Genomic DNA, 12,661 nt, shown 5'->3' with positions numbered 1-12,661 from the left:
AATTAAATATCGCCTTAAATGCGGTTCAGTTCACCAGAGAGCGTTCACAGCTAATGTGCGGCATTCCTGAAGGTAATCATATTCCTCACAACATGGAATAAGTGCGGAAAGGCGTAAATGGAGTTAATGTGGTTTTTCACGAAGCTCCCAGTTGATGCGTTATTTTGTCTGATCTGGTTTGTGTACTTTTGTTTTCCAGTTTGTTTACGGCATTTGATATAAAATAGAACCCGATCAAACATCTCCTCACCAGTTATTTGTATGTCTGACCCTTCTTTTTTTGGTCGGCTCTTATCTGGATTTGCATAGCAATTCCTCCTGATTGTCTTCTGCGTTTCTCTACAACACTTCTTCGCATTAGTCGGAGTAAACAGCAACCACTGCATCGTGATTACAGAACGTAAACTGCCGGATAATGGCTCCCGCATCGGTGTGTGTAATTGATTGGTACTGAGCTGTCAAGCTGCATATATTATTACAGCGCTGAAATCAACTCGCAAGCTTTTGTCTGTTAGTAAGACGATAGACTGTCTGGGACGGGTTGCCTCTGTGCGCTTGGGAGAATTTATCTTGGTCCCCGCTGCTTTTTATGAGATGTTTCCCCACTGCTTTCTGATCTCTCTTTGCTATTTTATGAGTCTGTGACTTTCGAATGCAACATTTATGGGTGTAACTGCTATAGCATAGAAGCGTATGATCTAAGGAATGCTACCTGCCAAACACTAAATATGTGCTCCATTAGGAGAAAAAGCATTTTTTTTGTGAGCAAGTGCCTTTTTGGCACTTGTGCCAATTGAAATGCTTTTTTCCTCACCCTTTCCCTTCCCTCCCTCCCTCCCTTTCTTTCCTCCTCAACACCTCTTATTGCCCTCCCTTGAAGAAGTGTGTTTATTTTACCTTCCTCCTTTTTTCCCCTCCCCTTTGGTTTCCTTTAAATTTGGCATCCGTGTTTGCCTCAGGATGTCTGTCACAAACTGCAGTCAAACGTTGTGACAATGCTTTTCGTTTCCGCCCGTGCCTTTTTTATGACCCTCTTATTTCTTTTTTTTCTTTTTCCTGTTTTTTCCTTCAAGGTCTGGCGCACCTGACGTTAAAGAGCCAAGGTATGGGGTCCTCTCCCGTTTCCTTTTCCTTATTTTTTTTCTATTCCCCGTTTTTTTTTGTTTTTTTTACAAAACCCTTGCTTCCACAACTCATTTAATCTACCTTATTTTCCTTCCATTTCTTTGTCCTGTTGGTTTCTGTGCCCTTTCATTCTCTGCTATCTGTGTGTTCTCCATGTGCGTCTCCACACCCCTGTCCTGTCCACTGGCCCAGCCCCAGGAGCAGCTCCTCTGATGGCCACTCCTGCAGCAGGTAACGCTCTTACGCTCTCCCTCACATGTTTGTTTTGGTCCTGGTGTTGTGCGGTCACAAACCGTACCCAGAATGCACAGAGCCAGAGCTCTGCTGTCATTCTAGCTGTTTGGCTTTATTAAAAAAAGATGAGTAGTTTTGTTTGAACGCTGCCGATTGAATGTGAGTTTTATTTTAAATATGTGCTAAATGTTTTCTTTCTTTATTACGGGTGTGTACTTAAAATGCAAATAATGTACTCGTTTGAAATGTTTCTTGCCTCTTCTTTCAGCTGAAGCGACTCATTGGTGGCTGATAACTGTCATTACACTATCTATTATACACTTCACATTCTTTTATCTGCATGTTCGCTGAATTGCAGTGTAGTCAGGCTAAGCTTTAAAACTGCAATTATTTTTTATAAGAGTAGTCTACCGTGCCGCCGCTTGAAAAGCAAAAACACTTCAGTCAAATATACTTATCTAACAAATTTAGACAGAGCACACTCGCTGTCTGTAGCAATAACAGAAGGCAGCTTGATTCCATCATTCCCTTACTGACCTGTCAATCTTAATTACTTCAAGTGATTACAGGCCTGTGTGAGATAAGCAGGGTTCACTAATTGCAGGATTTGCTAATGATTGGTTCATGAAGCTCATATGAGGATGTATGTCTTCATCAAAATATTAAATTGTCCCTTGTGATATACACACACACATATATGAAGAAATTATATACTTAAAATCTATCGTTCATTTGTTCAAAAGTCATTAAAAAAATTTTTAAAGAAAGAAATTAATACTTTATTCAGCAAGGATTAATTAAATGTATAAAAAAATTACTGCAAAGATATGTATAATATTATAAAATATTTTTATTTCAAATAAATGCTGTAATTTTGAACTTTCTATTCATCAAAAAATCCTGAAAAACTGAAAAAAATCAGCATCTTAAAATGATTTTGTGAAGGGTCATGTGACACTGAAGACTAAAGAAATTCAGATTTGCCATAACAGAAAAAAAATTGCATTTTAAAATATATTAAAATAGAAAACTTTTAATTAGAAAAAGTGTAAAATAAATTCACAATATTACTGTTTTACTGTATTTTTGGTCAAATAAATGCAGCCTTGGTGAGCATAAGTTAGCCTACTACTTTCTAAAACAAAAACGAAAAGAAAAAAAAGAAAAATATGTTTTTGCAGATCTATGTGGTATTTCACAGCATCATTTCTCTGTTGGTGTGGTATAATTTCAAAGCTTAAACTACATTAATTTATAATATTAATGAAGCATTTTTTTCACTAGCTTTCCAGTCAAGTCAGTTATGATTATTTTCAGTATTTGAGTTTGTAATCTGGAGACTGCATACAAACACTAGCATGCTGTAATGCATCGTGTTTGTTTATTCTCCTGATTTTTAAGGATTAAATTGGCTCTGTTCCAAAACCTAGTTAGCTGCCTCACTACCTCGCTGCCTAATGCCTACATAAACAGCTGCCTTCCAAGGCAGCATCCTAACCATAATGGATCCTCATAAGTGAACTCTCTGCACATTCAGCAACTCAACATGCCACACAAATGGCACTCTGGAGACATGACTCACAATTGTTTCCAATAGAGTTTGGTGTTAGCTTGTTGCTAAGCTACTGACAAGCTACTCCAATAAGCAAAAATATACTTGGTGAACACATATTTTAATTTAAATGTTTAATTTATATATTTAAATTTAAGAAATCCCAGAATAATTTAAAATCCCAGCATTCATTGAGAAGGACACATCCTATTCTCCCTTAGTATTTGACAAAGTAAACAATCAGAATCATTATGCAGCCTACCTTTTGGAACACTGTGCCAATGATGCCTTAAAATGCTGCATACATACGCAGGTTAATGTGTTTTGGAACAGAACAGTTGGATGGCAGTATAAGCTTCTCTCAAAAGCACGCTGTCTGCCCACCTGGAGAAATTTGACCTCAAGGCAGTCAGGTCCTTTATATTATTCAGACGACCTGTACAGCTTTTCAAAGGATTATGTAGTTTTCTTGGCCCCAGAGTCAGCTGAGGTCAAGACAAGAGACAGCAGAGAAAGAAGACTCTGCCCCTGTGGGCTCTGAAGTGTATCAGAGACTTTTAATTACAGTGTGTGTGGGTGGGTGGGGGATTCGACCCAGCTTGTTAATTATTAGGTACTAATGAGTGACCTTAATTACCAGCAAGGATGCGGGACAGTAGTCTTCAACTGACTTTATTTATATTGCACCTTTAACCATTTAATCAAAGAAAAAAATGATAAGCTCATAAATCAGAAGTTAAGAACGAAAGTAGCAGATGACCCAGCACGTGTCTTTGCTTCCAGCCTTTGTCTTTTGAGCTGCAGCTCTATACAGAGAAACTAATGCAGCCTAGACTGCTGCTGAAGGGATACAGGCTCATTTTTCTCAGCTCGGCCTCTGGCTGTGCTCGCAGATCAGACGCTAAGAGATTGATCAGTTGAAGATAAAAGGGACTTTTTTTTTTTTTGGTCACATTTGCTGGGGTCTACAAAACTGGAGGAAATGTGGGTTTCAGTCCTGATACAGTATGTTTTGGAACATTTGGTAACATTTGGAACACTCTAAAACATTAATAATTAAGCAACATCACAATTGTGCTGTTACATATATCAGTACGACTGTGATTCAGCCCTGCTGATATTCTAATATTTTTTTATTTAATATTTTTGTTCTAATATTAAATATTTTATTTCATTTAATTTTTTCTATTTTATTTATTATTAAAATTATTGTCATTATTGACTGTACATTACTTACAGCATTCTCTAAAATAGTCTTTCACAATATCAATTTGAGACCATGTCAGACTGAGAGAACAATTTCTTGTTTTTCCCCTGAATACTGTTTGTTATGTGGTACCTTATCACACAACATTATTTTTCCTGGAATGAATTTTGTACTAATATGTTTTAATAAATGAAAAGATTAATGTCCTCAAATAACAAGTCATTTGTCTTGGGGGGAGGGATGGGGGGCTCTAGCACTATCAAAGGTCTATACAACAGAAACATGAACAGATGGAAAGTGTTTTTTTTTTCACAGTCTTGTGAAGTTTTTTCACTTGTGAAACTTCCCTACACGATACCACCATAACCTTATTCAATGTGCCTATTCATCCAAAGCTAGAGTAATGAGCGCAAGCTGCTAATTGGAAAGAAAATGTTTTGGTAAACAGTAATGTGTCTTGGTTGCAACAATGTCCCAATGATGTTTACTTTGCCTGAATTCATTGCACTGTAATAGTGCCTTGAATAAACTCCAGATACTTTGAGTTCCCATCTCTTCAATCAAAACATTTCTAATTCGGCACAGCAAAATGTCACCTTCAGCGAGAGCCTTGCGCCCACCCTCATGACAGGCAGCAGTGTGGAGAGCTTTTATTTGAAAATAAACACATTTGTCAGCTAGTGGTTAGGCTTTAGTTCTTCTTTTGCTTTTTTAATTTGCTTTCTGTTGTCGACAATGACAAAAAAGTCTGTTAAAAGTTTTCAAATAGCTTCCATTCTTCTGAAAAAATAAAAGTAGGTCTAGCTTCCATAGCAGAAGAGATGTATATATTAACTGTATACTGAACAGACATTCAAGACCACTAGTGAAAATAATTCAGTTTTATATAATTACAAATTTTATTAGCAGCATTAAAATTGGAGTGAAAAGCTAAAGTCAAATATTAATATTAACATGAATCTTAATTGATTTAGTATGCCCCCTTTTGCTCTAAAGACAGCAGCACTCAAACTGCATGAACTCCAAGAGTTTATGTAAAACCTGATGATCATGTTCTACAGCATGATTGGAGAATGATCTAAAGAACATCTTGTGCTTTAGTGGAAGCAAGAAAAACGGACTTGTGTGTCAGAAATGTAACTGAAATGTAACCTAGAAATAGAAATTGTATATGTATGGGCACATTGCAGTATAGGGCTTTTTACCCAGTGCTTAACCCTGGCTTATCGTCATTCTAAACCTCGCTTTTAACCCTGGGTAAAATTATGTTTCACTCTAGTAATTTAGTAGCGGGGTTAGTATCGCTTTGTTAGAATACTCTGTTAGAATGGTACAATTAGATGCTTAGCAACAGACTCCCATTTGCATGGCTCATATTCACATGCTTTGGACAGTCGTGGAAACACTGTGTGCTGTATAAAAATTAGTTTTACAGTTTCAGGGGAAAAGGTAAAATGGTGACCGAAAAAGTGTGAATTGGGCAGAAAAAGAGAATGTTTCATTATTACCTTTATAGTCCACCAAAATGTCCATTCAGGAAAGAATTGATAGGACAGTCTGCAATATAAATCATGTGGATGCGCAGTCCTAGAGCCGTTATGTGAACAGGTCACAGACTGCATTCGTCCAATGAGTGACACTGACACCTGCAAATATGCAAATAAGAGTGTTTAGAAATGTTCAGTGTGAAACGTCAGTTTATGAATACCCAGGATTAATTGTTAACTAGGGGTGGGCGCTATACCGGTATGAAAGTGACTACCGGTATTATGTTGTTCCATGAAATGGATTTTGCTATACCGTGGATACCGGTTTTGCAATTTTGCATTTATATTTGTTCAATTTGGTACGCTTTGCACACATTTTAACACAAATGACGATTAAGAGTCGAAACTGAACGTTTTAGTCCTGTGTGCAATAATATAAATGAACGATGCGGTTCTGCTCTAAGCATGAAAGTTACAAGTTTGTGAAAATACTGCCAGTGCCAGGTAAACAAAATGCAGATTCTGAATATACTTAATATTCACAAATGCCAAAACAACGTGTCTACACCAGACATGAGCGGCGCGACGTGACAAAAGCAAATAGAACCCAGTGATGTTCTCTGCTGTTGATGCGGTGCGACACGACAAATCCATGACAGTAAGCTGATGCCCCGTTCTATTTCTGACGAACTCCAGCACTCTGACACAAAGGACCATTTCAAATATTCATAAGAGAATCGTGAAAAAATAGTTTCCTCAAAAATATTAAGCTGCACAAATGTTTACAACATTGATAATAATCAGAAATGGTTACTGAGCAGCAAATCAGCATATTAGAATGATTTCTGAAGGATCATGTGACACTGAAGACTGGAGTAATGATACTGAAAAATTCAGCTTTGATCGCAGGAATACAGTAGCCTATATGTTAAAACATTCAAATTGATCATTTAAATTGACAATATTACAGTGTTTACTGTATTTTTAATAAATAAATGTAGCCTTGGTGAGCATAAGAGACTTTCCAAGGGGGCCTTGAAAATATTTTTCTCTACAAAAGGGGGGCTCGGCAGAAAAAGTTTGGGAATCACTGGCCTACTCAAACACACAATATTTAATTTAATTGAATTCCTACAGGCCTACCTCATGTTGCACGTTTGCACTTTTTGAGAAAAACAATGGCACATAAAAAGAAGACGTTTCAGGTCTATGTCCAATCCCTCACTTTTTCTAGTTATATAAGGTGAAAATAGTTTGCCTGTAATTTTTTTTCCTCATATCGCAATATAATAGCGATATTGCCTGGACAGTGTAAAATATCGTGATATGAATTTTAGCTCATATCTCCCACCCCTATTGTTAACCCCAGCTAAATTATAAGCAGTGTGAAATGTGAAGCAGGATAGCCCAGGATTCCATTTACCAAGGCGTAGAATGACCCAGGGTTAACTATTTCATGTGTGAAAAGGCCTTAAATGTTTGTCCCTTGACTTATTTTCTGTTTATTTACTGTTTATTTTTTAGTTCATAATCAGATTCATATTTCATGTATTTAATAAAGTTATGTAACATCCAGTGTCCCTCTGGGAAAAAGAGCCCCTTTAGAGTCAATGACTAGTTACACTCCCATTAGCAGCAATAACTACAGTTCCTGTAGTTATTTTTAAGCGTTTCACACTGCTGCAGAGGATTTTTGCGACCCACTCTTCCTAACCTAACTGTTTCATCTAGTAACATTTGAAAAATACTTTCTTCACACCTGAAGATCACATAATTGAAACCTTGAACACCAAAGAAATAAAAGGGGCACAATTTCTGTCCATTTTACCACCAGAATCTCTCTATATTTACTGCTGCAATCCACAACAAAATAATTTCATACAGTATTAACAAATGTCCACAAACTTCAAGAATTCAGATGGGGGCAACTATTATTATTATTATTATTATTATTATTATTATTATAAAGCCATCTGGGTGAGTATGTCTGGCAGCATGTGACTGTATATTATTGAATATATATTTTGTGTTGCTTATATATGATCACACTTCCTAACCATAATATTTGTGAGGACACAGACTACCAACGAATCGTTTAGTGATAAATGTCTGCTTCAGGTGGCAAATGTACTTGTTTAACAACAAGACTGCTCTCTTTACGATGGCTAATCTTGGCAGCACTTTGCCTGTTGTTGCCAGCTGGACTTGGAGAGTGAGTACATTCATCCTTTCCCATGACTCCAGCTGAGGCAGACGCTCATATGGAGTAGGGAAAATGTGACATTTGCTAAAAGCATGTTTGTAATTACATACGCTAACAACAACTCATAGCCTTTACTGACACCGCTTTAACACATTATTCAAAGGCTATTTAATGTATATTTGCATTGATCTTGGTGTTTTGTAGCCTTTATTCAGTATGTTGTACTGTCTATGTCTCTCCTGTGAGTTCCCCTTCAGTATAGCAACAGGAACATGAAATGAGCAGTGCTAAAGATCATTTTTTCTAGGCCTTAAGAATGTGATCATTTACTGTAGAGGTATATAATCTCAGTGAGTGAGTTATAAACCACAGGGCATCTGACCTGCTGAGAGAACAGTTGCAATCACTGGTAGAAACACAAACAGATGTTTGTTTTTGGCAAATGTTAATTCAGTTTATCAACCGATGAATTGTCATGAAATCATGGATCTTGTACATTGATTCAGAGATGGTGTGTCTGCCAAACATGTTCTGCTGGAATTAGTATGAAATGAATGATGTATAAGAAATGGGGGCTAGCTGTCACAAATTTTCCTTCTATTTCATGTAACTCGCATAGCTGGGCATTTTGTCATATAATATGACTTTAGTTGTCACAATGGGAACTTGGTGTTTATTGATAATGATTTAAAAAGATTATATTTTTTTTGAAAGATAAAATACAATCTGAGGTTTCCTTCCACATCATATCTTTATACTGTATACAATTTATTTTAGCTGTTTAATGGATTTTGAGAAAAGTTGAAAGGAACAGAAACCGTTTAATCACAGAAATATTCATGAAGCAGAAAGAATTGGAAAAAGTAATATTGGCTATTAAAAACAGTTGGCTAAAACTTTACTTAAACACATTATGTACAATGCATTATAAATCTATTCATAATGTAGGTTGTAATGCATTAAATCTTTTTTTATATATATATAAATAATTGTAACCAAAGTAAAAATGCATTAATATTTGAAGGTTTGTCTGTTTAAATGCATTATACTTTCTAAAGGTGTAACAATGAATTGTCAATAATGTAATATAACTGTGGTTATGATTATTTATGAGATCATAGTGATATTTTGCATTATAAGGTGCATTACAAGGCATAATTAATGCATTAAAAATACTTTTATAATGCATTATAAAATATAGGCTTTAATTAGTGTTACCAACTATTGTTTTGGCAAACCAAAACTGTATTTGAATACAAAACATGTGTCAACTTGAATAATGTCAGTCAGTCCTGACCTGACACTCTTGTTTTTGACCGTCAACCTTTCAGCCAATATCTACCATCCTCATATAGTTGACCCTCATTTGAATGCATGTCAGTGTGGTTATACTGTTCATTTGTTACCCAAATAACTATTACAAAAAATATTATGATATTAGGATTTTAGTTTGAATACATTTTGAAGACAACCTTTTGACATTTGAACCCAACATACAAAAGCGAACCACAGCTGGAGAGAAAACACAGATGTGCAATCGGACTTTAAAAATCAAAATCTCTTTCACTGTTTTATGTTTGTTTTATAATTTTGTATGCGTCCTTTTGGCCAAATTCTTTTGACATTCTGGTTGATATAATTTATGTGCGCAGAGCACTAGAGACATCATTATTTAAGGCAGACCTACTTTTCTTCTGAATTTATAAAATATTGGTTATACACTTTAAGTGTTTGATTAAGACATAAAACAGATACATTTTTTTTTACTCTGGGAGGTTTCCTGGAGCTGCCTGCACACCCCCTCACTACTAGCACGAATTCAGCTGATTTCCTCAGAATTACAGCTGCTTTGGCTGCCAGTGGAAATATGGTGCTTTTGTATTCATAGTTTGCAAACAGAGCAAAATGAATTATTTCAATGTGAGTAATGTGCTGTGTGAATTAGTGAAAGTTCAGTGTTCAAGAGCTTATTCTGTAGGCATTCTGTCACTGGGCAAAACTATTAATGTAATACACTTTAAATGTATGTTTTTATTTTTTCATTTTTAGTGTGATGAATAAGACCTCATATTCCATTATGATTTAAGTTCTTTATTTTTAACTCAACCCATTTATTTTCCTTTGTGCTTTCCCCATAACACTGCCAGTTTTTTAAATTCATATTCTTGTTACAAATCAGTGTGCAAGTCAGTTCAAAAAGTCTCAATTGGATCCATTGCGAGTCTCAAGATATTAGCGATTTACTTTCTGTAAGGACCAAAAATGTGACTAGATAAAAGAATGAGCAGAGCTTCTGTTTTATGCATCTGTAATCTTTTAACCAAGTTCTGGAATGGTGCCTCTGACTTTGTACTTTTGACTTTTCTTTCCACAGGTGATCCAGAATCAGGTAAGAATCCTTTTATTATTCCTCTCAATTTTCATAATACATTCTCAACCCTCATCCCCTGAGAGAGCACATGGTTGCTGAAAACTTTTTGATATGCACATTCTCTCTTCATAGTCGCAGGGGCCTAGATGTGGCGTTCAGCATGCATTCGTTCAAGATACGAGCAAGATTCACAAGCAATTTTGATTTGAGCCAGTAAGAAACATGTGGCTCGCCATTAACATTTGGACTCACTTTTGTCTTTTCCTTTAAGCTGCAGCTGTTTTTTGTGGAAACAGGGGCCGCTTGGTCGCTCGCACGAATTGAATCGTAATGTCCTGAGCATTACCTTTATCTGTCTATTACATAGGAACAGACAGCTAGAGTGGTCTGGAAGCTTTGAAGTGCTGTGAAAGCTTTTATACATTTGAACACTCTTACACACGTTACTCTTTAGACAATGTCACAAAAAAGATGTGTTTGAGGTGACTGACACACATGTCGGGTTTTCTCATCTGTGCCTGTCCACGCTGAAATAACCACATTTACCATCGCAGGCATATATATTCCAGTGAATTTCGTCACGCTGTATTTCGGGGGCTCAGATATATTCCTACACACAGCTTCCGTTTAATTAGAGAACTGTATCACACATCTGAACTCACCGTATCCTCCCCGCCAGGTGACTCAAGATGAAAGACGAGCTGCTTTATAACATAACATTTTGAGTGATTTGACAGACATTTCCAAGGGATGCATTAGCCATTAGCCACAGCAGTTAAGCACACACACTCTACTCTAGGCTATCAGCACCAGCTATGTTATTAAACCCTGTAGTTCAGCACTCTGATCAGCCTCATTTGAATTTTTGAATATGTAGTATATTTAATGAGTTCCTTATTGCTTTTATAAAATGGTACTTTGTAATAAATAATAATAATAATGAATTTACATGCAGTAAAGACTTTTACAATGTTACAAAATATTTGTTTCAAATAATTGCTGTTCTTTTAAATTTATTGTTCATCAAAGAGTCCTGGGAAAAAATTCTCACGCTTTCCACAAAAATATTATTCAGCACAACAGGTTTTAGCATTTATACTTTGAAGACAGATGATTTCAACATTGATAATGTTTAATTAATAATGAAAGAAATTTTTCTTGAGCAGCAAATCAGCATATTAAAATGATTTCTGAATGAACATGTGACACGGAAGACTGAAGTAATAACTGCTGAACATTCAGCTTTGCAATACAGGAATAAATTACATTTTAAAGTATATTAAACCCGAAAAAACAATGTTACAAAATATTTGTTTCAAATAATTGCTGTTCTTTTAAATTTATTGTTCATCAAAGAGTCCTGGGAAAAAATTCTCACGCTTTCCACAAAAATATTATTCAGCACAACAGGTTTTAGCATTTATACTTTGAAGACAGATGATTTCAACATTGATAATGTTTAATTAATAATGAAAGAAATGTTTCTTGAGCAGCAAATCAGCATATTAAAATGATTTCTGAATGAACATGTGACACGGAAGACTGAAGTAATAACTGCTGAACATTCAGCTTTGCAATACAGGAATAAATTACATTTTAAAGTATATTAAACCCGAAAACCTTTTTAATAATGTTTCACAATATTACTAACTTTACAGTTTTTTTTAAATAAAATAATTGCAGCCTTGAGCATAAAACATAATTATATGATTATTATTATTACTATTATTATTAATTGTGATAATTATAGTAATACTTTTTTTTTCTTTTAGAAATTGAGATTTTCAACATATAAAGGAGAAACATTTTCTACACTGTTTAAAAAAAAAAGAAATCACAGATTAGTAATCATTTCAATTTGTTAATATTACTAACTTAAAGAGGTGCTTCACTGTTTTTTTTCTAGGCTTGATTGTGTTTATGGGGTGCAGTCTAACATGTTTTAATGCTTCGTTTAAAAAAAACAAAACATTATTTTTCACAATTTACCTTTATTCCACACCGCACTGTCCCTTCTCTGAGAAACGGGCTGATCTTTTCCTGTTTTTATGAAGCCCCGCCCTCAGAAATAGGCGATGGGTTCTGATTGGTTAGCTAGCCAGTGTGTTGTGATTGGCTAAACCGCCTCTAGTGTGCATCTAAACGTCCCGCCCCTCACCTCAGCAGCATGTGCTCCGGTTGTATTGTAAACAACGGCGTCGTTAATATCGCTTATCAGTTTGAGCCCGAGGCCATATGATGTTGCTAAAAATAACATTATTTTGTGTATTTGGTGTAATGAAATGTGTTTGTGGTTTAAGGTTAAAAAAGGTTAAAAAATGTTTTATGTTTTTATTATTTTTTCTTTACATTATTGTTTCTCCTCTATGCCCCGCCTTTCTGAAACGTGTTGATTTTTACAAAGCTCATCGGTCTGAAAAGCGAGGTGTGCTCTGATTGGCCAGCTATCCAGTGCGTTGTGATTGGCCGAATACCTCAAGCG

The 12,661-nt window shown here is 35.6% G+C and overlaps 1 protein-coding gene across 1 annotated transcript in view; it reads left to right on the top strand.

The window, feature by feature from the left end:
• The window catches only part of LOC107557024 (neurexin-2-like), a gene marked incomplete at its 3' end in the record, with an annotated part of 379,214 nt that overhangs the window by 93,583 nt on the left and 272,970 nt on the right, over positions 1-12,661 (top strand). Inside the window, exons 4-6 of the mRNA XM_016240325.1 lie at positions 1,074-1,103; positions 1,318-1,356; positions 10,183-10,197. Of these exons, the coding sequence (XP_016095811.1) occupies positions 1,074-1,103; positions 1,318-1,356; positions 10,183-10,197 (84 nt within the window). The remainder of the gene's footprint in view (positions 1-1,073; positions 1,104-1,317; positions 1,357-10,182; positions 10,198-12,661) is intronic.

The sequence above is a fragment of the Sinocyclocheilus grahami genome, unplaced genomic scaffold (assembly GCF_001515645.1).
Source record: "Sinocyclocheilus grahami isolate Dianchi unplaced genomic scaffold, SAMN03320097.WGS_v1.1 scaffold588.1, whole genome shotgun sequence".
In the NCBI taxonomy this organism is placed as follows: Eukaryota; Metazoa; Chordata; class Actinopteri; order Cypriniformes; family Cyprinidae; genus Sinocyclocheilus; species Sinocyclocheilus grahami.
This window is presented reverse-complemented; position numbering and strand designations above follow the sequence as displayed.